The following is a 24,634-nucleotide window of genomic DNA, read 5'->3' on the forward strand; positions in this document are numbered from 1 at the left end:
TCCTACAAATATACTACGTATATTAACCTCGCGACATGATTCTGCTAAGCAGTTGAATGGTCCGAGGGTAGCGCATATCCTGGTTATTCTACGGATTGCGACTTAGACGAAAAGTATTCTCCCCAATTGAACTGCAACTCGGGTGCCTGCAACCTCCCAGGAGTTTCCAGTTTCAATTTTATATACTTATGGTGTTGTCACAACAACACCATTTAAGCTTTTATATTTACCGAAATTCGTTTCGCATAATATAATTGCTCGAGCATATCTTTTTTATGCTCGGTGGTTCTAGCCGAACGCATTCCTTCGTGGAAAGGATTACTTGGCAACTCAGGATGACGAGTGCAGCGACAGCTACTGCGTATTGAATTGCCCGAGGCATTCAGTACCAGCTGCCGCTTTGAGATTGACGGTTGGTTATGTCTTTCTCACCTGCTTTGATTGAATACCAACCGTATCTCTGCCCAACAATCACGGACTTAAGTCTCTGATTAACGGGGATTCTCGCATACATGAATGACCATCTATTACTGCTGTGACGCTAGTATTCATCGTCTTCGGTATTGCGAGAATTTTAAACAGAGATTTTTTAAAAATTTTTTCTATTCGACTCTAATCTTTCTGTTTACCGCCCACGGTAAACAGAATTCTGTAATAGTCTCTTGCTCATCGCATCTCGATAATGCGAATGATTTTTGCGGAATCTGAGTTTGTCCTCAAAATATCTTGTATTCGGAGGTGTGCAATTGTTCATTGTTCACCCCGGATTAGCAGGAGTTATGAAGACTCGCCTACTCCCACACCTGCCAGCTCTACTTCCAAACGTTCAGCCCATGAGAAGCAGTTCTTCAGGCGGCTATCCCCTGTGGTTTCATTACTGAAGAACGCCCCGCTTTCATTTGCACAACGGACAGCAATGAAATGGCGGTTAGCGTTTTCAGTCATTTGTAAGCACAGGTTTAGAATCTTGAGATTCTTCTCTCGATTCAGCTGGAAGACGTAGGTTGCATCATTGCCTACCTTCGTCTTCAACGTCACATAGTGTTGTTTCGCCTTAAGACTGAGATTCAACGTCTATGAGATTTTCTTTGCCATCAGGGACCTCGGTCTTTTGAAGGCAATTGACTTTCGCCTTTTGAGCTTATGCATTAAGAGAATCATCGCCGCGCCGTCCGGCATCGGTGACTAACAAATATTTTATTTGTTTGGTCTCTCAGCATAACTCTTTAAAGGGGCGAAGGTCACGTGACTACCCGGATGCTTGGACAACTTGCCTCTACTGATTCCGAACCAGTCAGTCGGCAGCTGTCAGAGCGCCCGAGTCAGTTACGAACTATGCTGTGGACTTAGTTCGGTTGTTCCAGAGCAATCATTACTTCGTCTTAATAGCTTGTCAGTATGAGTACTGTACATAACCAAAGTCGAGAAGAGGGATAGGTCATACGACTATTCCCTTCTTTTCGTCTTAGGTAACTGCATGACTTCTCTTGAGAAGTCAAGCACAAAGGGATGGGGATTTGTGACGCTCGATTTTCGTACCGATCTTCGTAGCGAAGACTCAGAACCCTTCGGTAACTGACGATTGGTTCGAGTCCTTCACAATACCCTCCCTAATGGACTTCACCGCCTCCGATACGAAGGCTATGCTGCTTTGTCCTGTGAAGGCGCGACGGAGCTGTCTGAAGAAACTCGACACCCAGGATGAGTGTGGACGCCTCTTCATCATTCTCTCGCGTTCCGCAAGAACTTCTCCGTGGCGCAGGTAATGAAGGCAGGCGCCTGGTCCCAACAGGACCGCATGCACCTCCTTCTACCTTCAGGATATTGCCCACAGTTCCTTGGATCTTTTTCCTTGGGAACCGTGGTGGTTGCTCAACACGTTGTGTAGTTAACCCAGACCCTCGCAGGCTGAACAGCATCGAGTCCTGGTGTGACCGTAAGAATGGATGAGGAATGAGAGTGTGACTGGCTCCTCTTCCCATCTTTTTCTTAACTCTACCTCTGGGTAGAGGGACACGGTCGTCACCCTGCTGGGTAAGGACGAGATGCAGGTGAGCTACTCAATAGAGCACCATCCTATATCCCTTGCAGTAGGGATAGGAGTAAATATCCACACTTCCTCAACAAGGGGGAGGAAGTGGATGCCAATTTGAGACAACCCATCATTTTATGATTGTCTCTTGCAACAGGAACAAGTTCTTGCTTGCTGGTACGAAGAGATACGCTTGCCTCTCTCTTAGTACTTGGCCCAGAGGTTCCGACATTGATCCTGCGCGGTGCACACCCCGATCAATCGGACAGAGGTTTGGATCCCTCCCTTGCTCTTACGACCAGGGAGGCACTCCAGGGTTGGACGAACACCAGTCTGTTCACCAAAAAGACTCAGAGTTCCTCCCACCAAGAGTGAGTCTTCCTATTGTTAAAGGACCGAGGGTATTAACGTATCGGAACAAATGACAATTTGTCGAAAATTGCATTTTTCCTAACTATACAAACCTGAGGTCCTTTACATATAGTCCCACCTCATGCCACCCCTCACTCTGCAACTTTTTGCATGGGCCTAAAGCAAAAGTGATTCTTCACCTCTCGGGCGCGCGGGCGCACGCACGATCGGACAAGCAGTTAACTACCGTTCTCCCCTTGTTCGAAGCTTACGACCGTCCCAGCTGCCGCTAGTTACCTTCCTATTGTTAAAGGACCTCAGGTTTGTATAGTTAGGAAAAATGCAATTTTCGACAAATTGTCATATTTATCATAAATGAAGATCTCTTTGCTCAATGATCGTAGCCTTAGGCACAGTGTGACGTGTGCTGTCAGGCAAGAAGGGGGCGTTACTAAGCAACCCTCCCCTTTCTCTTCACTAACTACGCGTATATTACGATATTCTGTAATAATACTTGAGCGATTTTTCTTCGTCTGTATGTTAGCAAGATGTTTTCCTTGTCTTTTCCTCATTGGCATGATGAACTTCTTGCTGAAACATACATAAACATACGTAAAAGCAAGCGAATATCACGAGGTGAAACTCGAACGTGTAGTCTACTTGAAGTCTGTGTTCCTACTGATTCATGGTTGAACCAGACAGACAGTCAGATACTCGCTTCTGCGAGCCACGGAATCTCTACAGATGTCATTTCCCACAATTTCTTTGCCAATAATTATCAAAATTTACGATAACAGAAGAAATATTGCATTTTCTTGTACGGATGAATGTTTTAGGCTTATTGAGTTATGTATACTAATTACCCTGTAACTACGAAAGTGAGAGGAATTTTGACGAAATATTTCGTATACGTATTCTCAATTGCCATATGAAGCTCCATGAATTTTTTCATGACTGCATTTTTTGCCCTATACCACCATATATAGGGGTTCCGGCCGGGCCCTTAAGATGTTCCAAATAATTCAAAATTTTATCTTAATGACTAAAGAATGTTTAAAATAGTTCTTTTTGAAAAAAATTCTGAATGTAGTTGTTATCTCCTTTAACTAAATTTTCTTAACTTTACAGAATGTGTCAGGTCGTCCCAGATCAGTTTGTTATGGTGTTTGATCTTAGAATGATGAAGTTTTCTCTTCCCTTGAGAGCTGTGGCCCCACCAACATTTTTACGATTTATGCCTGGGTTATCCTCATGTCTTGCTGTTATTGGACCACAGGGCCAGTGGCAGCTAATGGATGCTGGACGACCAGACAGTGCTATAATTGGCCATTACCATGTAAGTGTCTATGGAGCTCTTGGGCTAATCATCAACTAATCATTAATATTTTGAAATTTAAAACCACCATGAACTTATGACTGCTTGAAAACCTGTATGTATAGTGAAGCTTGTGTTCTTCCTTGAAATGGCTGTATACTATCAAAATCAAGTGGGAGACAATGTGCAGTTGTCGCTCACATATTGTTCATACGCGAACAAACCCTCGGTCTTAACAATAGGATAATTTCTAGTGCCTAACTGGATCCGGTAAAGAAGTTGATGAAAGCAAGGAATAGTGTGGTATCTGGCAACTCATCCATAGATAGGGTGAAGAGTGGTCAAACGCCGAACATCTACAACAGTCTTTTTTTTACCGCCTTGGGACGAGAGTGGGTTTTTTCCTCTCTTGGCCTTTTCCCGGTTTTTGCCCGTTTCGTTCCTTTTGTGTGTGTTTTTGCCTAATATTATGGCTTCAGCGTTGGTGTCCCGGAATTCCTGGATTCCCGTGTTCTCGTTTCTTGGCTTCATCAGCGACGGACCCTCACATCACTTGCAGTAGGTGCCGTTCTAATTTTTGTACGATTACGAATCCTTGTACGGAATGCCGGGCATGGACTTTGGAGCAGTGGAGGAAGTTTTATGGTAAGAGGGAACGTCGGAGAGTCTCCACTCTTCCTTCTTGGGAGGGCTTTACTCCTATTCCCGATGTTTCGTCTTCCGCAGTAGTCAACCCCCTTAGTAGCGTTGCCCCTGCTTCTCCTTCCTTTTCTTCCATTGCTCGTCGATGGAAGTATCGGGAGGTCGCCAAGGTATTATTTGTAATGTAGCCCCCTCTTCTTCGGGAGTTTTTTAGGTTCCCGAGAAGGGTGAGGTTTTTTCATCATTCTCTTCTCTTCCAGAGTCGGAGGCGTCCAAAATGGCGGCGATTTGGAAGACGCTTGGGCTAGGGGGTACCCCGTCCTTAGGAGGGTTGCTAGCGCATTTTGAGGAGGCTCGCACCCCCCCTCCCCAGTCCAGCCAGGCCATCCCCCCCCTCCAGGCCTCATCTCCACGGGAGGGAGCAGTCGGGCGTCTTGTATTGCTCCGCCGGTGTCTGCCGCCGGCTTGTCTTGGAGTGATGCTACGGCGTCAGCCCCGTTGTTGTCGTCACGGGGCCCATCTTTGTGTATTCCTCTGCCAGTGGCGTCTCTTTCCCCTCGCTCAGAGGTGAGGTCGTGACGTCACCGCCGCTTATGATGTCACTTTCATTGATGACGTATCTTCCAGTCGCCTCCGAGCCGCCTCTCTTAGACGTTACGTCATCTCTGCCGCCCAGTTCGAAACATCTCCCTTCCTTGTCTTCTGAGCCTTCTCTGGCACATCAGTCCGAGCACGTATGCCAGGCGGTGCTTCAGAGGCTGGACTGTGTTTTAGATGTGAAGTTGGCTGCCTTATCGGTTTGGAGGACAGGTAGGAAACGCGTTGCTTCGTCCCCGCCTTCCGTGAAGAGTGCGCATAAGAAGCTGGTGCTGTCTCCCTCTCCCTCTTCCCCCTCTACGCCTCGTGGGCGTGTTAGGCATTGGAAGGCTAAGGACCTTGCCCTTCCTTCGCCACCGAGGGAGGAACAGCACGGATGTGTTCCCGAGAGTGCTGTGGTTTCGGGCAGTGTTAGTGATGTGTGTTCTGCAGGGGTTGCTTCGCCGCCGAACCTCGTACGTGCAACCCCCCCACCCCGTCCTTGCACATCGCGAGTGTGTGGCAACCTCCCCCATCCGTGCACGTGATGGTAGTGCCCCTTCTTCTCCCAGGCCTATTCGTCGCCGTAAAGACCTGAAGGCGCCGTCAAGAGGTCGAAGGAAGTTAGCACGGAGGTGGTGCAGCCATAGTGTTTGCTTGCTTCCAAGTCTAACACTATAAGGGATTCTCTGTCAATCTCGAGTGCTCGAGTTTCCCCCCCCATCTCACGTACGTACGGCCGCCACGCCCGTGTCCGTTCATGGCCGTCTGGAGTCACCTGTTGAGGTAAGTGATGTGCCTAATGTTTCAGTGGGTCCGTCTCAGAGGCTGACGTTTGGACCCAGCTCAGATAGGCTAGTAGAGATTTCAGACTGTTTGCCTACTAACCTTTCTGTGATTTTTGGTGAAGAAAACGCATTAGAGGAGGCTACACATTCTCCTTGTTGTCGGTTGCCGGTACCAGAGCAGGAAGAAGGGGACATGCAGGAGTTTCTCTCTTCCTTTTCGGAGATTGTTGATCTCATTCGTGGGTTCAACAATTTGGAAAGTAGGACTCGGGATCGGTCGTCCTACACTCCTTCTTGCTTGGAAGCCTTGGTGGGTGCTGCTCAGGACCCCAAATCGTCTCTCCAGCTGCCTTTGTCAGGGCACGTTCAGTCGGTCTTGCAGAAGGTTAACACCTCTGTTTCTGACCGGGACGGTTCACTTCACTCTAGAGGCTCTACCAAACTCCTGCCCCCACCTCTCACAAGACATAGGAAGTACTATGCTACGAGCTCCACATTTTTGTTGTCACACCACCTTAACCCAGACGTCATTCGCCTGAAGCCGGGTATGACTTTGGAACAGGTGAGGTCAGTGGCTCCGTCCTTATCTCTGCAAGACGCCTTAGCCTTGGAATCTACGGCGGCCTCCATGTTGCAGACGGTTTCTTGGCTGGATCTCTGGTCTGTGGTGATTGCCAAGATAGCTTCTGACAGGTCCCCTGATGGGTTGGTGATTGCCACCTCGCTTGCCAGTCTTTTGCAATCCGGGTGCAAGGCATTTTCTTATTTGGCTCACCTTGGTGCCAATTTATGGGCTAATCTTCTTGTGGTTAGAAGGGACGTGGCTTTGTCTAGGATGGAGAGGTCGCTCGACACAGAGTCTTTGCTGGCCTTGAGGAACAGTGACCTGTTAGAATCGCAATTTTTGTTTCCATGGACCGAACTCGACAGTGCGATAGACCGACGTCGGGCTGACACCAAGGACCATCTGGTGCACCAGGCTGTGTCTAAATCAGAGCCCCGCCCTCGGAGACGTTTGGGCCCCCCTCCTCCCCCAGTCCAGCAGCAATCGAGGAGATCGTCCCCTGGTAGGCCATCAAGGACCTTGAGTTTGGCAGGGCCTTCCCGTTCGTCACAGCCCAAGTCTCAGGATCAACGCCCCTTTCGCTCTCGTTCCTTTAAACCAAGAAGAGGCCTAGGAGCAGAGGTCAAGGGGGCCGTCGGTAGGTTGGGCGCCTCTCCCTCTCCTGGACCACGGGTGGGGGGGTGCCTGGCTGGCCATTGGGCCAAGTGGCAGTGTTATGGGGCGGAGAAGTGGGTGGTAGATGTCCTTCGGGTGGGATACCTGATGCCATTTGACTTCTCTCCTCCTCTGTCGGACAAGCCGCGGCTCAGGAAGATGTATTCACCAGATTCTCTGAAGTTCTTGGCTCTTCATGAGGAGGTGCAGAAGATGCTGGACAAGGATTCGATAGCGGAAGTAGTGTGTCCGTCCCCGGGGTTTTACTGTCACATCTTTTGGTGCCCAAGGCATCGGGAGGGTGGAGGCCTGTGATCGACTTATCCACCTTGAATCGCTTCATCAGAAAGACACGGTTCAAGATGGAGACCCCGCGCTCGGTGTTGGCAGCCGTGAGGGAAGGCGACTTCATGCTGTCGATAGACTTGAAGGACGCATACTTCCAAATCCCTGTTCATCCCACGTCCAGGAAGTTTCTTCGCTTCTCTCTGGCGGGCAAGATCTTCGAGTTCAAAGTTCTGTGCTTCGGGTTGACCACAGCCCCTCAAGTGTTCACAAGGTCTTCTCTCTCATTTCAAGTTGGGCCCATGCTCAGGGGATCCGTGTGCTGAGGTACCTCAACGATTGGTTGGTCTTGGCAGTTTCCAGGGAAAAGCTGCTGCTAGACAGGGGTCGTCTTCTTCGGTTCTGCCTGGACCTGGGCATTTTAGTCAACCAGGAAAAGTCGAACCTCGTACCTTCTCAAAGGATTCTCTACCTGGGCATGGTCATCGATACGACAGTGGCGAGTGTTTTCCCATTGGATCAGAGATTGGAGAAGTTGTGGGCTGTGGCACGCAACTTCCTCTCAAAGTCGCATCAGTTAGCTCATCAGTGGCAGGTTCTTCTGGGAGTGCTATATTCCCTGGAGAAGCTGGTCCCTCATGGGCGTCTTCATCTGCGGTCTCTGCAATGGAGACAGGGAATTCTAGTCTCCGGCGGGGGACTCTCCCCTGTTTATGGTCCCACTGTCTTTGAAAGTGAGAGAAGACCTTCGTTGGTGGTTGGACAACCAGAATCTATTGAAGGGCGTCCCTTTGCGCTCTCTCCCTCCGGACTTCCTTCTGTTCACGGACACCTCCCTCGCAGGTTGGGGCGCGCACTTAGGCGGCCTCATCGTTTCAGGGGTTTGGGGTTTAAGAGGACAAGCAGCAGCATATCAACGTCTTGTAGTTGAAGGCGGCTCTCCTGGGTCTGAAGGAGTTTCGGGGGATGGTAGAGGGTCACTGTCGTTCTCATGTCGGACAACACCACGGTGGTAGCCTATGTGAACAAACAGGGAGGCCTAGTTTCTCAGCAGCTTCATGCCTTGACCGTCGAGCTTCACCAGTGGGCAATCAGCAATTCGGTAGAGCTTTCAGCCAGGTATATCCCAGGGAAACGGAACGTGGTCACAGACAATCTCAGTCGCCGGGATCAGATCTTAGGTACAGAGTGGTCCCTTCATCAAGTGGTGGCAGACAGGCTTTTCCAGATTTTGGGGAGACCCATGCTGGACCTTTTGGAGACACGTTACAACAGGAAGCTGGAAGTTTTCTGCTCAGTGGTCCCAGATCCCTTGGCATTGGCAAAAGATGCATTCCAATATCCCTGGGACAACCTTGAGGTGTATGCCTTCCCTCTGTTTTGTTTGATTCGTCAAGTTCTGAACAGGCTGTTGGGTTCACAGGGTCTCAGAATGACTCTGGAAGCCCCTCTGTGGCCTCAGGCGGAATGGTTTCCAGATCTGCTATCGTTGTTGTCGGAGATTCCGAGGGAGATTCCGCCTTGGCGGCATCTCCTGTGTCAGCCCCATGCAGAAAGGTTCCATCAGTCAGTAGATTCCCTGTCTCTTCACGGTTGGAGGCTATCAACTATCTCCTCCGGGAGAGAGGCTTTTCTCAGAAGTCAGCTGGGCACATGTCCAGCAGTCTTAGGAAGTCAACCTCTGCGGTTTACCAAGGCAAATGGGCGATCTACTGTGATTGGTGTCGTAAACGGGGTTTTTCTCCACTCGCGACCTCTATTCAGCGAATAGCAGACTTTTTAACCTTCCTCAGAGACGAGAAACGTTTGTCTGTGTCTGCTATTAGAGGCTACAGGGCAGCTCTGAGTTTGGTGTTACGCCTGAAGGGGTCCTCTTCCTGGGAACTTTCCCTGCTAATTAAGGGGTTTGAGCAGTTGTCTTCTCCTAGAGAGCTCAAGCCTCCAACGTGGGATGTTTCCCTGGTGCTAAAGAGCTTGACTAAGAGCCCATATGAGCCCTTGCGCTGCTCATCTGATAGGAACCTGACGCTTAAGACAGTTTTCGTTTTGGCTTTGGCATCTTCCAAAAGGGTAGGAGAGCTTCCCGGTCTGAGTTATGAGGCGAAGCACACCAGGGGTTGGAAGTCAGTGCCCTTCGAATTTGTTCCGTAGTTCGTGGCTAAGACCCAAAATCCCTCGATGCATGATGACAGGTTTGCTTCGTTCTCCATTCCCTCACTGACTGACTTTGTGGGTGGTGATGCTCAAGAGCTTTTGTTGTGCCCTGTCCGGGCCCTGCGTTACTATCTTAAAAGGACTCGGCACCTTAGACCAGGCTGCCTCAGGCTTTTTGTCAGTACAGGCCATACGAAGAAAGAGGTGTCTAAGAATACTATCTCTTTTTGGATACGGGAAGTCATGAGACAGGCATACTTGACTCTTGATGATTCCATCGCCACGTCTGTGCAGGCTAGAGCACATGACGTTAGGGGTATTGGTCCCTCTCTGGCTTTCAAAATGAACTTGGCTGTACATAGAGTGCTGAGTGCTGGTACTTGGTTACACCAGTCCACGTTCACCTCTTTCTATCTTAAGGATGTTGCCCACAGATCTATGGACACATTTTCCCTGGGTCCTGTGGTGGCTGCCCAACAGGTTGTGTAACTCATAGTTGCCCTTAACGGGGCACCTTTGTATCTTACCCAAGATGATTGTGTGGATGAGAGAATGAGTGAGTTGGCTTGCCTCCTTTCTCTTGTACCTTTCCTTCTTCCTTTGGGCGGTTTAAGGAATTGACACGTTATTTGCTCGACTGGTCTGATACAGGTGAGTGAGGTAGTCATACTGGTAGTGTGGTCGTGCAGTATTCAGTATCTTACCCACTATTTAGTAGCATAGGCTCCGCTCCTGGGCAAGGAGGAGTCTGGAGTACTACAAACCCAAACCCTAGTGCACTGGTTTGTTTTTTGGACAGTCACAGTTTTTCTTTGGTTCCCTGAACAATGGTTATCCCATATATCATTGTATGTCTCTCAGGTTCTGAGTGGTTAGATTTTAGTGTATCTAGCTTCTCAATGGGCTTCAGTCCCTCTCTAAGAACTCTTTCTTTTGAGAGTTGGACTGGCGGGTAGGCCCCCAGCCGGTCTAGGATGTCTTATACCTCCCTCCAAGTATGAGTCTATCCTATTGTTAAGACCGAGGGTTTGTTTGCGTATGAACAAATGACAAATTTTCCAGACAATTTGTATTTTTCATAGCTACAAACCTGAGGTCTGAACATTATACTGCCCGCCTCTAGCCGCCCCTCTTTTTGTTCAGTCATCCTGTGTTGGGAAAGACTGGCGTAGATGTTCGGCGTTTGACCACTCTTCACCTGATCTATGCATACGTTGCCAGATACCACAAGATTCCTTGCTTTCATCTACTTCTTTACCAGATCCAGCTAGGCGCTAGAAATTATCCTATTGTTAAGACCTCAGGTTTGTAGCTATGAAAAATACAAATTATCGTAGAAAATTTTTCATTTTAAGAAAAATTATTACAATTTTTTTCATGTTCACTTCTTGAATTGTGCTTTTCTGTGAATTTCACCCATATACATACTATCCTGGTAACAAACAAGAGTTTTCAAGTTCAGTAGATTATGTGATGTATGGGGTTTAATATTTTGTAATGGACAGAGCTAATTGGTACTTCCTTCAAGACCTGTATTTACTCTGACAAGATCAATAGATCTTTTTATATGGAATTTTATGATTACTTTTGTATATAAGTATCAGTCTTTTTCACAAAAAGCAACATTCAATTATTCTGAGCTCCTTTTTCTAATTACATACACATTTTAATTTTGTAATCTGAGGTTTTCTTTTAATATTTGTATTCATATTTTGTGGTGCTAAGTCTCCCAAAAATGGATGAATTTATTTTTGAACTCAAGTTGCTGACAACTTGAGAATTATTAATCTTGTATCCTTTTCTAATTTTATATTACTGTAGGAGATTTACCTTGCATAATACAGAATTTTGCTGTGTAAACATGGAACTTTAGTGATTTCGGGGTATTTCTGTGTGATACCTTCTTAAGTGTTATTTGGGTAATTTCAGACTTTTTATTTGTCATAAATAAAGATGAATGGTCAGATCTGAGAAGGGCAAAACTGCAATTTATTTTGATTCACATTTGCTAAATAAGTATTAATATAAAACCCATGCCATAATTTAATGAGAAAGTTATTTGTATATGTATAACATTACAGTGTGTTCCTGATTAAATAAATGATGTTAATGATAAAACCTATAGTGTTCCCAAAATGACCAGAGCTCTCTGGTGGGGCTGTGGGTCCACCCACGTGTGTTTAATCTCCACATATCTGTAAAATTTATAACAAGAAAGATAAAACCATTTCTCCCATTACAGATATCAAATATCATCTTTAACATTACACAGAATTCTAAATCAGTTATACATAGTTTCACGACTGATAAAGATTTTTATGCAATAACAAGAAACAGAGTCAGATTTTCTATCAACATGGCATCTCATTTTGGTGCTGTTGCCAATATTTCAGACAGTTCCATGTGTGCTTAAATCCACGGATAAGTGGCTTAGATTCCCTCCAGGGGACACTTTCGGTGGTCACTACATATTCTGGAGGCAGTTCTCCTTTCTACAAATATCTTGATTTCCTAGTATTGTTGGTATAGAATAAATTGGTGAGCGAGGAAATATGAAATTAAGCATAACACAGTAAGTTTGACTAGTGAGAAAATAAACAATCGTATACAGACAGATGTCTCTCTCTCTCTCTCTGTGACAAAATAGATAGGAAACAATGACTGAATATTGCTTGTATATGATATGGCAAAGTTTTGGCCTGACTGAAGTGTGGACTGACTTTGACACCGACTTACAAGTCATTCCTGGTCATCTCACAACCATGAATAGACATAAACTTCACAGCCGAGAAAAGGCAGTCGTATACAAAATAAATAGGTATTTTCTAGAGGAAAAGGCGAAAGGAGGGCCTATGTTATCCCTTAAAAATCTCTCGCTTGGACAGCTGTAAGATTTAGAAGAGAGAGATTGAGAGGAGGGCCAAATAGGAAGGAGATTAAAGTACCTGGAAATGAAAAGCCCCTATAATCTTATAATTATAGCCTCGGGGTTTGTCTCAAAGACATTCAAAGGTCTGTCACATGAGTCAGTTGTTGTTTTTGTAAAATTGGCAACAGGGCAGATCTTTAAACGCCACACCAGAGAGCTCTTGTCGTGGTGGCAAGACTATAGTGTAAATTAAAATTGACAAACTCAGGAACTGCAGATAATGAATGTATTTACCTTATTTTTTTTATTCATAACTTTATACATTTACATATTTTAACATATTTGTCTTCTAAGGGTATGTAATGCATCGCCACTTTTTATTTATGAATTTTCAGTTTGAGATTCAAGTTATGTTGATGCATTACTGAGTATGTATACTTATACTGGAAAGCAAAATTGATATTTAAGAATTTTTAGGTGTATTTTTGGGATGCTGTAAGTTGTAAGTTGAGGGCAGTAGTTTGGACTCACTTTATAGAGAGATGTATATTTTCCTAATTTGTAGAATTCACCATTTTGTTAACTTAAACCTAACCTAGCTAGTGAAATTAATTTGTTGACTCATTCTCCTTATTTGTTAGTTTGTATCTAGATCATGGATGGATATTGAGTATTCATTGACTCTGTCTTTCAGAAATTAATGCTTTAAGGGGAAACATATGGTTCATTTTGTCAACGCATGAACTAATTGAAGTAGAGTTACTTTCATATCCATAGTGTTTTTATGTTGTATATGTATTTTAGATTATTATCTTGGAATTCCTCCTTTTCAGGCAAACATTGCTCCAACAGGTGATATAACTTCCCTTGATGTATCAACTTCATCACAAGCAATTGTCATGGGGGACAACTGTGGATCATTGCATCTTTTTACATCTTGTACCAAGCCAGTCTTCAACAATTTTTCACAGGTATAAACTTAGTAACACTCACTTTATTCAGTAACACACTTTATTTAGTAACACACTTTATTTACTTATTTAGTAACACGCTTTATTTCATTTACTACTGTGTAGAATTTTTTGTTTTGTTTAGAGAGGTCAGAGAATGGTTATTCTTAAAGTCTGTATGGACTGTTAAAAAAATAAGTCCTTGGAAAGCAAAATCCCATCATTCATACAAGCGCAGATATGGACAATTAGCTTAAAACAGATGACAGTCAAAATCTGGTGATCCATTTTTGCCTTAGTTCCCAGTTTTGCCATAATGAACTTTATCCTATTGTCCACTTCGACATCTACTCTCCAAATCACCCCACCACATGCCATAGCCCACATGGTTTGATGTACTATGGTCCTGAGTAATCTCACTCGAGCTCTGTTCAATCCACTACATCAGGATTCTGACTATAAAGACAGTCTTTCTGTTGGCCTTGGCTTCCTCGAAGAAAGTTGGAGAGCTTCATGGCCTAAGTTATGATGCTAAAGTCACCAGGGGTTGGAGGTCTGTGGCCTTTGAATTTGTCCTGGAATTCGTAGCTAAGACTCAGTGCCCTCGGTTCATGATGGCAGATTCGCCTCATTTTCAATTCCCTGCCTGAATGAGTTTGTGGACAGCGATCTGCAGGAGTTTTTTGCTTTGTCCTGTCAGAGCTCTGCGCCGCTATCTAAAAAGGACTCGTCACCTAAGGCATAGGTGTAGTAGACTTTTTGTTTGTACCGGCCAGTCCAGAGTGGAAGTTTCCAAGAACTCCATTTCATTTTGGCTGTGTGAGGTATTTAAGCTGGCATATGTCTTACCCCTTTTCCTGAAGGACATTGCCCACAGCTCCTTGGATGCTTTTTCCTTGGGTCCAATAGTGGCTGGCCAGCAAGTTGTGTATCTCATCCAGTGCCCCTAGCGGGACAGATTGTATCTTACCTAAGAGTATGGTGTGGAAGAGAGAATGGGTGAAATGGCTGGTCTCCTCCTTTCTCTTTTTGCCTTTCTTCTTCCTACAGGCGGATTGAAGAATAAGACATGTCATAAGCTGGAACTGGTCTGATACAGGTGAGTGTGGCAGCTATACTGGTTGTAGTTGTTTGGTTTGTTCTTAAACAATAAGTAAGTCTGCTTCTCAGTAGTAATTACTCCTCTCTCTGACAAGGGGAGGGAGGAGTAGTAACAAATCCATGTGGCCTACATGGTTTGTTGCTTGAACAGACAGTTCTCTTTATCTTCTATGAATGCAATGAATCTGGACATGTCTCATTGTGTTTAATCCCAGAGGGTTGAGTTTTTAGATACTCTCTTATCTATTCTCTCAAGGGCTAAGACCCCCTTCTTTAGAACTCGGTCTTCTAGGAAAGGTGGTCAGGTGGGTTGAACCCCCAACCAGCTCAGGGTACTTGTACCTCCCTCCCAGTATAAGTCTATCGTATTGTTAAGACTGAAGGTTTGTTATGCATATGAACAAATGACAAATTTTTAATCTATTTGTATTTTTCTTAGCTAACAAACCTGAGGTCTATAATGTTAACTGCCCATCTCTAGCCGCTCCTCTCATATCCTGGGTTGGAAGAAAGACTGGTGTGTCACGAGGTTCCAAGCCCGGTCAGTGACCAGCATCCACCTCATATACACACGAGTTGCCAGATGCCACAGATTCCTTGCTTTACAATCTTTTATTGTTTTCAACTGGTTTCCAGCTGGTGATAGAAGATTATCCTATTGTTAAGACCTCAGGTTTGTTAGCTATGAAAAATATAAATTGATTAAAAATTTATTTTTTTTCAAGGGGATAGATGGTGTTCTGGGCTGCCTCACTGTACCCAACAGAGAGAAAGAAGATGGGCAACAGTTCAAGGAGGTGTAAATGAATGTTGTAAAAGAAGCACTTAAAAGTTTGTCATTGCCTTCCTCTTAGTTTAGTTCAGTAAGTTCTTTGTAAATTGCCTTACAAACTTCTCACGAGACAGGTTAGGGTCAATTAGGTCACATACTCATGTTGTTTAGGTCAAAAGAAGACGATAAAATCAATAGGTCCTTTTATGACAACATTCTTTCCTCATGACGAAGTTAGCCAGGAGCAAGAAGATTCTCATGATATAGAGAATGGAAGCTGTGATCAGGGAATGAATTAACTTCCTGGTTTTGGCTACCCTCCTTAGCCACAAGTGAGCAGGCTTTGTTTAGGCTGTCTAATTGGTGATCAACAGGAACCTCTTCATCAAATAGATTTTGGTGTGGAACAGTAAAAGAAAAGAGTAAAAGGAGGTAGTCATGCAGGCTATGTTCTTTGTGTAAGACAGCACAAGCAGTATTCAAGTGGCCATGAATCCTATACAAATTGCATAGTTTATAGTCTCAGTCTGGAGATTTAAAGTACAGTGGTACCTCAAGATACGAAAAGCTCAACTTATGAAAAACTTGAGATACGAAAGCAAATACGGAAAATTTTATGGCTCTACATACGAAAATTGTTCAAGATACGAAAGGTTGTTGCTGTAAAGTCCGAGATTCGCCCGGACCACCGATAACAATTTTGAAACTCGGGCGCCCGCCAACTGGTAGGCCCGCCACCATCCTCCCGCTCTCCCATTGGTTCCTGATGCTAGTCACCGCCATGAGATCCTTCTTTCCTATTGGTCAGCATCCCTCCCATGATGCATCTACGTAGCGGCGTGCTTCTTTGGCCCCTGCACGGCATCATCTATATCGTACGCACGCGGTATTTGTTCGTTCTAACGATTTCGTTTATTAACGTAAATTCGTTAGTGATTTCGTTGTAGTATACTTTATCGTGTTGTGTGAGAACTTTAGTACATACGTATACGTACTACATAACATAATTACGCACAGTATATATGTAGTTATGGGTCCCAAGAAAGTTGAAATTCACGGAAAGAAGAGGATGCTCTCTTTGGAGACGAAGATGGAGATTATCAAGAAGTATGAAGCTGGTATGCGATTGAGTGTGATCACCAAGGAATACGGCCGAAATCCATCGACAATAGGCACCATCCTTAAGCAGAAGGATGTTCATCAAAGCAGCTATACCTTCCAACAAGGGCGTCACTATTTTGTCCAGCAAGAGGACCCAAGTTTGAATTTTGGCCTAGCCTAACTCCTTTCTTTCTCTATAAAAATGAATAATCTACCCACCTGTACGCTTTCTCCAACTCCAGTACACTCCAGAAATCACCTACAAAACACCAGCACCACAAGACTTACGACCCAAAAACAACTCCTACCAGACAGAGAGCTCTCCCCTACCAACCACACACCACCAACACGTGCTTTCTACTGCCCCGTGTTATTGTTTACATCCTGCCGACGCCGCCGCCATCGTTGTCTATGACGTCACAGCCTATGACGTCACAACACAACTTAAATACATCAACAGACACCTTCTAGAATCTACCACAGTTGTCTATATATAGGACACCCACCATATTTCAACAGCATAAAATACCCATACAATTATACAATATATAATCACACTTATCTATACCCATAACAATTATACAATATATAATCACACTTATCTCTTTCTCCCTCCCCTCCGACTGTTTCCTAACCTAGTATTCCCCTCTTAATTTCCTTCGTCCTCCAACTCTTTACCCTCTACATAATTTCTAATACATTCCCCTGAAACTCCTGCTTTAGTTAATACATCAGCACTTGCTCCTTTCCTTTTATCCATCTCACCTCCTTTATTTCCCCGGATTCAATGGTTTTCCCTTATTGCAGCAATATCTATTTTTAATCTCTTGCTACTTACACCAGTGCTCGATTTGATGGCGGTCATTAGTGTTTTACTATCAGTGTTAACCAAGGCTTCTAAATTTCTCCCTCCTACTACCTCTTCCCACAAATGCTTGAAATATATCAATCCTTCTACAGCTTCCCCAACACTCAGGGCTTCAGCCTCAATGGTGGATTTTGCCACTCTCCTGGATTTCCTAGACTTCCACCATATGGGACTTCTCCTCTTCCCATCTGTCAAAGAAATAATATAACCCAGTTGAGTATGGCCATCTTCTATGTTTCCAAATGAAGCGTCTGCATAGGCATTCCCAATAAACCCTTTCTCTTCCATCTCACTTATTGTAACTTCGCCCATCATGCTCTTAGTTTTTCTCACAATTTTAATAAGTTTCTTCATATCCTGAGTTGTTCCTTCTTTAAATGCTTTACTTAATTCGCTAATATCATATGATATTTCTGGCATCGTGTGTATGATACCCAATCAGCTGTCCTACCACTGATCTGTACTCTGTTAACTCTTTTTGTTCTAGCACTCTATTACCCGTATATCTTCTAGCCTCTGGTTCTCTTATGGAATTTATATACTGCCACTGATTAAGGGAAAATCTATTCTCCTTCTGCTCTATTACTACTCCTATATACTTGAACCTTTTACTCTCTTGTTCTCCTACTTGCAATTTCCCTTTCAATCTCCCAATCGTTTCCTTTAAGAATCCTTCAGTTCCTCCGTTAGCAAAAATCATCTACGTGTGTACACAAAATGCCTTCCAATTTTATTGTTCTTTCCAAAAGAATATATTAGGTTCTAGTCTACTCTCTCACCTTGAAGCTCCTTCACTACTTTCACCACTTTACAATACCATGCTTTTGCTGCATCCTTGAGCCCATAGACTGTTTTCTTCAAACTTCCATAATCCCCTCCAACCATCTTCCCTTGGTGGCTTCAAGTACACTTCTCTTTGTATCTCGTCACCTTGTAAATATGCAGTTTTGACATCCAATGTATAACAATTCCAATTTTTCACCTTTATTATGGTTAGACAGAATTTTAAAATTTCAGCATTGCATGTGGGAGCATCCTTTTCCCACTCAGCCATTTACTCTTCAAACCCTCTAGCTACCAATCTTGCTTTACATATCCTTTCCCCCCCTTTTTATCTTTTCAGTTACTAGTCCATCTTGTAGATATAGCTTTTTGTCCAACATCTTTACCTCCTCATATACCTGGTTATCTCTCCAACTTAGAAGTTCTTTTTCTTTAGCTTCCATTATGCTTCTATTTTCAAATCCCAGCAACACCTCCTCTTCATCTTCAATTTTTCTACCTGACTATAATCCCTCAAGTTAACCCACCCTTTGTCACCTGACTGTGAGTCTCGTATATTGTACGAATCAGCCCAGCCCATGCTTGGCTTGATCTTTTTCCTGCAAGACCTAAAATAGTCCATTCTTCTACTTGTCCTGTATCATTGTTTATAGCCCTAACTCTATTTCCCTTTTGAATTTTGGTATCTCTTCCATTAACTCGCTTTCTATTGACCCACTTTGCCCGTTATCTTCCACTGTTTCCTCTATCACCTCTCTTTCTATAGTCTCTTCTGTGTCTGCATTCCTTCTCTCACCTATTATCTCCTCTCCTTCCAGCCAATCTACTTTCCCTTCATTTGGGCCATCTGACCTACCTTTCACCCCATGGGATTTATCTATTCTAGCCGATATCTCTTCTGTATCTGGTGATCGTCGTTGAATCCTTGTCACATGTATCCTAGCTACTTCTCTTAAAGAATCCCCATGTTTGACTATTATTGTTTTCCCCGATACTCCCACTACCTGAGCAGGTCCTCTCCATTCATTTTCCCTCTTATAGAATACCTCATCTCCTACCACTGCTTCTTCAAATTTATGTTCTCTGATGTTTTTGTTTAGCGCTATTCTTATTTTATTACAGGACTCATTTTTTATAAATGCTTCTCTGGCCTTGTGGCATTGCATTCAGTGTGTCCCTTACCATACCCTCTTCCATCCCTTTTTCTCTGCTTGCAGGACTAGAACTTTCTTCTCCTATTAGGTTAGGCAGTGAAGGGTTTTTTCCAAATACTAATTGGTTGGGAGAGAAACCTCCATTATTCATTAAACAGTTCCTAGCACTCACTACCCATTTCAAAGCTAGGGACCAATCTACTTCCTCTTCCTCCATCATCTTCCTTACACTTCCCTTGATCATGCCTACGGTCTTTTCACATAATCCGTTGCTCCACGGAGATTCTGATGCTGTGGCTAATACTTTAATATTCCATTTTTCTGCCATCCTCCTTACTTTTTCATATTTTTTGAAATTCTCCACCATTATCTGACAATATTTGGAGGGTGCTCCAAATATAGCAAACCAGCCTACTCAAAAAGTTATCTTTATTATAGTTTTTTCTGGTTTCTTATCTTTTATCCAACAGGCCTGACAATATCTCGTTGCCATATCCACTATTACCAAGAACTTTCTCTCTTCTATCTCTCCACATCCATCGCTACGACTTCATTGAACGTTTTACTCCAAGAAAAGCCTACTACCGTTTGGCGGGGTTTCTTTTGTATTTTTACAAACCTCACAATTTTAATCAGTTCCGTTAGTAACTTTCTTATTTCCTCTTTTTCTTTTTCGATTAACCCATTACTCCCATTGTGCTTCCTCTGTTAGCTTCCATATTTTATTATCCACCCTTCCATGACCAAACTGTAAATTGTAATTTTCTTCATTGTGTTCTTAATTTCCCTCGGATTCTTTCCTTCCAACCCTCCAGTAATAATTCTTCTACCTTCCTCCTCCTTATAGGCACTCTTAAATGACCCTGTTCGTCTTCTCTTAACTCTACTTTCATTCCCCCTAATACTTCTACTATGACACAATTTTCTTTCAAATTTAGGGTCATACCCATTTTACTCATGGTTTGCTTACCTATCAGCCAGGGTATATCACCTTGCAGAATTTCCGTCTTCAAATAAAACTTTCTGTTTTTTAGTATCACAGGTATTTCTATTATTCCTCTGGACTTATAAGATGTCTCACCAAAATTAAACACTTTATTAGACTCTGTCCTAGTGTCCCTCATTCTCCTCAACTCTTCCTGACTCAAATCCATGACAATACGTGCTAGTCAATTCCCCGCAAACTGTTGATTTACACCCTGTGTCCAAAATTGCATCAACCACCTCCCATGATGCTTCCACTATTTTATTAACTTCTCCTACATAAACCTCTTCTTCTTCTGTCCCATTTTCTGTTTTTACCTTATTTTCTTCTAGTCTTGTTTCAGTTTTCTTCCTATTATGAAAATTCTGAGGACAATCCCTAGCCCAATGCCATTCTGAGCTGCATATTGCACATACTGTTACCTCCCTTCTTTGTTTATAGGATTTCTACCACCCCTTCCTCGGTTCCATCTTCCCCGATATCTTTGGTTTTCCCTCCCTCTCCCAGAACTGGCATTGCCTTCTGACGAACCCCCACCATTCCCGTTCCTCTTTAGTCCCTAATCCCTCAAATAGTCTTTTCATTGTTTGCGACACTGTCCGTACTCTAGCTTTTCTTGCCCACAAGCCGATAATACCATTTGTTTTTGATTTTCCGTGAGATTTGCTTGCTCTATTACATGATACCCCTTGACTTCGCCTTCAAGCGCGCCTTTCCCCATTGCTCTTTCACACTCAGATGCTGCCTTCTCGTATCTAATTAAATAGTCCGCCATATTTTCACTAGATTCTCTTCTTATTAGAAAGGTATCTTTTTATTCTACCGTAATTCTCCATTAACCGAGTCCTTTTAGATAGGCTTTATCTAGTTTCTCTAGGATTAACTTTGGACCCTCTGTACCAGTAAGTTTATCTTTATCTAATGCTTCCACTAGCTCTCGGGCTTTTCCCTTTTAAGCTCATTCTCATTTCTATCGCCGGGGTATTTTGTAATCTTCTCCATACAACATAGCCAATCTTCGGCTTGACCTTTCCATTCTTTGTATTCTTCTTGTATCCCGCTAAACCTAGGACATTCCCTTCTCCATCTAGTAGTCTCCCTTTGATCACTGTCGGATCCAGGCATCTTTGATCAACCACGCTCTGCTACCAGTTTGAATTTTGGCCTAGCCTAACTCCTTTCTTTCTCTATAAAAATGAATAATCTACCCACCTGTACGCTTTCTCCAACTCCAGTACACTCCAGAAATCACCTTAAAACACCAGCACCACAAGACTTACGACCCAAAAACAACTCCTACCAGACAGAGAGCTCTCCCCTACCAACCACACACCACCAACACGTGCTTTCTACTGCACCGTGTTATTGTTTACATCCTGCCGACGCCGCCGCCATCTTGTCTATGACGTCACAGCCTATGACGTCACAACACAACTTAAATACATCAACAGACACCTTCTAGAATCTACCACATGTTGTCTATATATAGGACACCCACCATATTTCAACAATGCATAAAATACCCATAACAATTATACAATATATAATCACACTTATCTATACCCATAACAATTATACAATATATAATCACCAAGTGCCGATGAAATGGAAAGGCTTCTTCTTGTCTGGATAAAAGACAAAGAAATCGCTGGCAATATGATAACGGAGATGGCAATCTGCCAAAAGGCCAGCACTATTTTCGGCGATTTGATTGCCCAGGCCGAAGACGACGGATGAAAAGGGACATAAACGCCAACCCCAGACTTCAAGGCTTCGCATGGGTGGTTCGAGAAATTCCGTAAACGGACTGGCATCCATTCAGTGGTGCGGCATGGGGAGGCGGCCAGCTCGGACACGAAAGTGGCCGAAGCCTTTAAAAAGACGTTCGACGAGATGATGATCAATGAAGGCTACAGTTCTCCGCAAGTCTTCAACTGTGATGAGATTGGCCTTTTTTGGAAAAAGATGCCTTGTCGGACGTACATCACGCAGGAAGAGAAGAAGCTACCCAGGCATAAGCCTATGAAAGACAGGCTTACGCTCACACTTTGTTCGAACGCCAGTGGGGATTGGAAGGTGAAGCCCCTACTTGTCTATAATTTTGAGACTCCTCGAGCCTTCAAGGCCCACAAAGTGCTTAAGGAGAAGCTTCCAGTGATGTGGAGGGCTAATGCGAAAGCCTGGGTAACAAGACTTTTGTTCACCGAGTGGGTAAATCTGTTTTTCGGCCCGACAGTGAAGAAATTCTTGGAAGAGAAGCACCTCCCTCTGAAATGTCTGCTGGTGTTGGACAATGCCCCTGCTCACCCTCCTGGCCTCGAGGAAGATATCCTAGCGGAGTATGCATTTTTCAAGGTTCTTTATCTTCCGCCTAACACCACCCTTCTCCTCCAGCCCATGGACCAGCAAGTGATATCGAACTTCAAGAAGCTGTATATGAAACATCTTTTCAAGAGATGTTTCGACATCACCGATACCACAAACCTCACCTTGCGAGAATTTTGGAAGGAGCATTTCGATGTTGTGATATGCATCCGACTCATCGACCAAGCTTGGCAGGAGGTTTCGAGGTGAACCTTGAATTCCTCGTGGAGGAAACTCTGGCCTGATGCCGTATCCGCCCGAGACTTCGAGGGATTCGACGTGAGCGAAGCTGGTGCTGCAGATTCAAAAACAGTTGACGATCCTGAAACTGTTTTGGAACCAGATCTTGACGAGATCGTTGCACTCGGCAAGTCCATGGGGCTGGTCGTCGATGAGGACGACATCAATGACCTTCTCGAGGAGCACCAAGAGGAGCTTACGACGGATGACCTGAAGGAGTTGGAGGCCATGCAACATAATGTCGTTCAAGAGGAGTTCTCTAGGAGCAGCGAGGGGGAGGAGGACGACGACTATGACAACGGCAGAAATTAAGGATGCTCTAGCTGCTTTTCATAAGGTGCAATCATTCGTAGAAAAGAGACACCCCGAAAAAGGCTTACACAGGTCGTATGCTTGCACAGTTCGATGAAGTTTGCCTGAGTTATTTCAGGAACATTGTCAAAAGTAGGCAGAAGCAACCTTCCTTGGATAGTTATTTTTTAAAGAGGCCTTTAGTAGGAGTAGTAAGCAAAAGGGAAGAACCAAGTGATACTAAAAAACAGAAAGTTGAAAGTGGTAAGTTTAAAAAAAAAAAAAAAAAACCTAAAGTATAAAAAAGTAAAAAACAAAAAAAAATGTAAAAATACAGTTTTTTTTTTTTTTTTTTAATTTTAAGATTTTTGTAAAGTTAAGTGTTACAGTTTTGTTAATGTGTTTCGTAAAGTTTAGTTTATGTTTTCCTTACATTTTTTTATGTTTCGTAAAGTTAAGTGTACATACGTATCTGCCGTTTGTCCTCCTCCTCTGTCGCCACTTTTGGAGATAGCCTCACTCGAAAGGTAAGCTTCCACATTTTACTACATACGTATGTATGTACATACAGTATTTCTTGTATACCATTTACACTAATACACTTTATTTACAGGTATATTAGCAGTACGTATTAAGTTAGGTATTGAATGGTCCAAATTGTTGTAGTATTTCATTGTTTATGGTTCAATTTAGCTTTATTATGAAATTTACTGGGGTGTTTTTGGAGGGCTTGGAACAGATTAGCCATTTTACATGTAAAATGCGGTCCAAGATACGAAAAGCTCATGATACGAAGGCCGCCTCAGAATGGATTAATTTCGTATCTCGAGGTACAACTGTACTGCAATGTGCAAAACAGTAAGGAGGGTAGTGACTACCCATCAGGGATTCATAGGCATGCATGCAGTCAGAGCTGCTGTTTTCTTTCTTCTATCTTCAAGACTTCAGAACGTATCTGTCTGGGTATATTGAGATCCAGAGTAAGAGTACAGTAATCCCTCACCTATCGCTATTAATGGGGACCAGAACCGACCGCGATAAGTGAAAAACCGCGAAGTAGGGTCCCCCCTATTTTTTAAATGCGTAGTATACATTTTTGTGTGTGTACATGTACATGTATATGTAAATAATAACTGTATTCTTATAACAAGATACATAACTCACCTCTATCAATGTTGGTATCGAATCATGTTGGTATCGAGACTAACCTTCTTTTCCTGACAGTCCGTTATCCACACTGATAACGCATTCTCCATTTGCACAATCCTCTTATTACGAGGAGTCACAACACGCTTAGTGTCCTTGGAGAACGTTATTGAGGCAGTTTTACAGATTTTTAATTCATCTTTTTTTATGTAGCGAACCGTTGATTCATTCAGTCTGTACATGCGGGCAACAGACGCATAGCTACTGTCTGCCTTAAACATGTCCAATAATTTCACTTTCTCGTTCACCGTCATCATTTTTCTCCTTTTCTTGGGTCCACCAGAGGATGTAGAGGGTGTAGGACGTTTAGGAGCCATTTTCAAGGGCGTCACAAGCACTATTTTGCCCCAAAAAAACACAAAAGAACAGCTAAAACTTTCACACGGCAAGAGTAGCGACACGAGCGCGAGAGAACAATGAATACGGTCTTCCTTCGCTGGGCAGGAAGAGATGCTGGGTAACACGTCTCGGCCAATCAGTTTGCGAGATTCAGGAGCCGAGATGGCCAGCGAATCAGAGAGGTGGATTTTGAGTTACGCGCCATCTCGTGTTGATACCTGATGTTCTAATGTACTCTCTCTGCCTTCT

The 24,634-nt window shown here is 43.8% G+C and overlaps 1 protein-coding gene across 1 annotated transcript in view; it reads left to right on the forward strand.

The window, feature by feature from the left end:
- Window positions 1-24,634, forward strand: part of LOC135224637 (PAN2-PAN3 deadenylation complex catalytic subunit PAN2-like) — a 93,190-nt gene that overhangs the window by 38,190 nt on the left and 30,366 nt on the right. Inside the window, exons 7-8 of the mRNA XM_064263846.1 lie at window positions 3,512-3,719; window positions 13,065-13,202. Coding sequence (XP_064119916.1) covers window positions 3,512-3,719; window positions 13,065-13,202 — 346 coding nt within the window. The remainder of the gene's footprint in view (window positions 1-3,511; window positions 3,720-13,064; window positions 13,203-24,634) is intronic.

Source organism: Macrobrachium nipponense, chromosome 12 (assembly GCF_015104395.2).
Source record: "Macrobrachium nipponense isolate FS-2020 chromosome 12, ASM1510439v2, whole genome shotgun sequence".
Taxonomy (NCBI): domain Eukaryota; kingdom Metazoa; phylum Arthropoda; class Malacostraca; order Decapoda; family Palaemonidae; genus Macrobrachium; species Macrobrachium nipponense.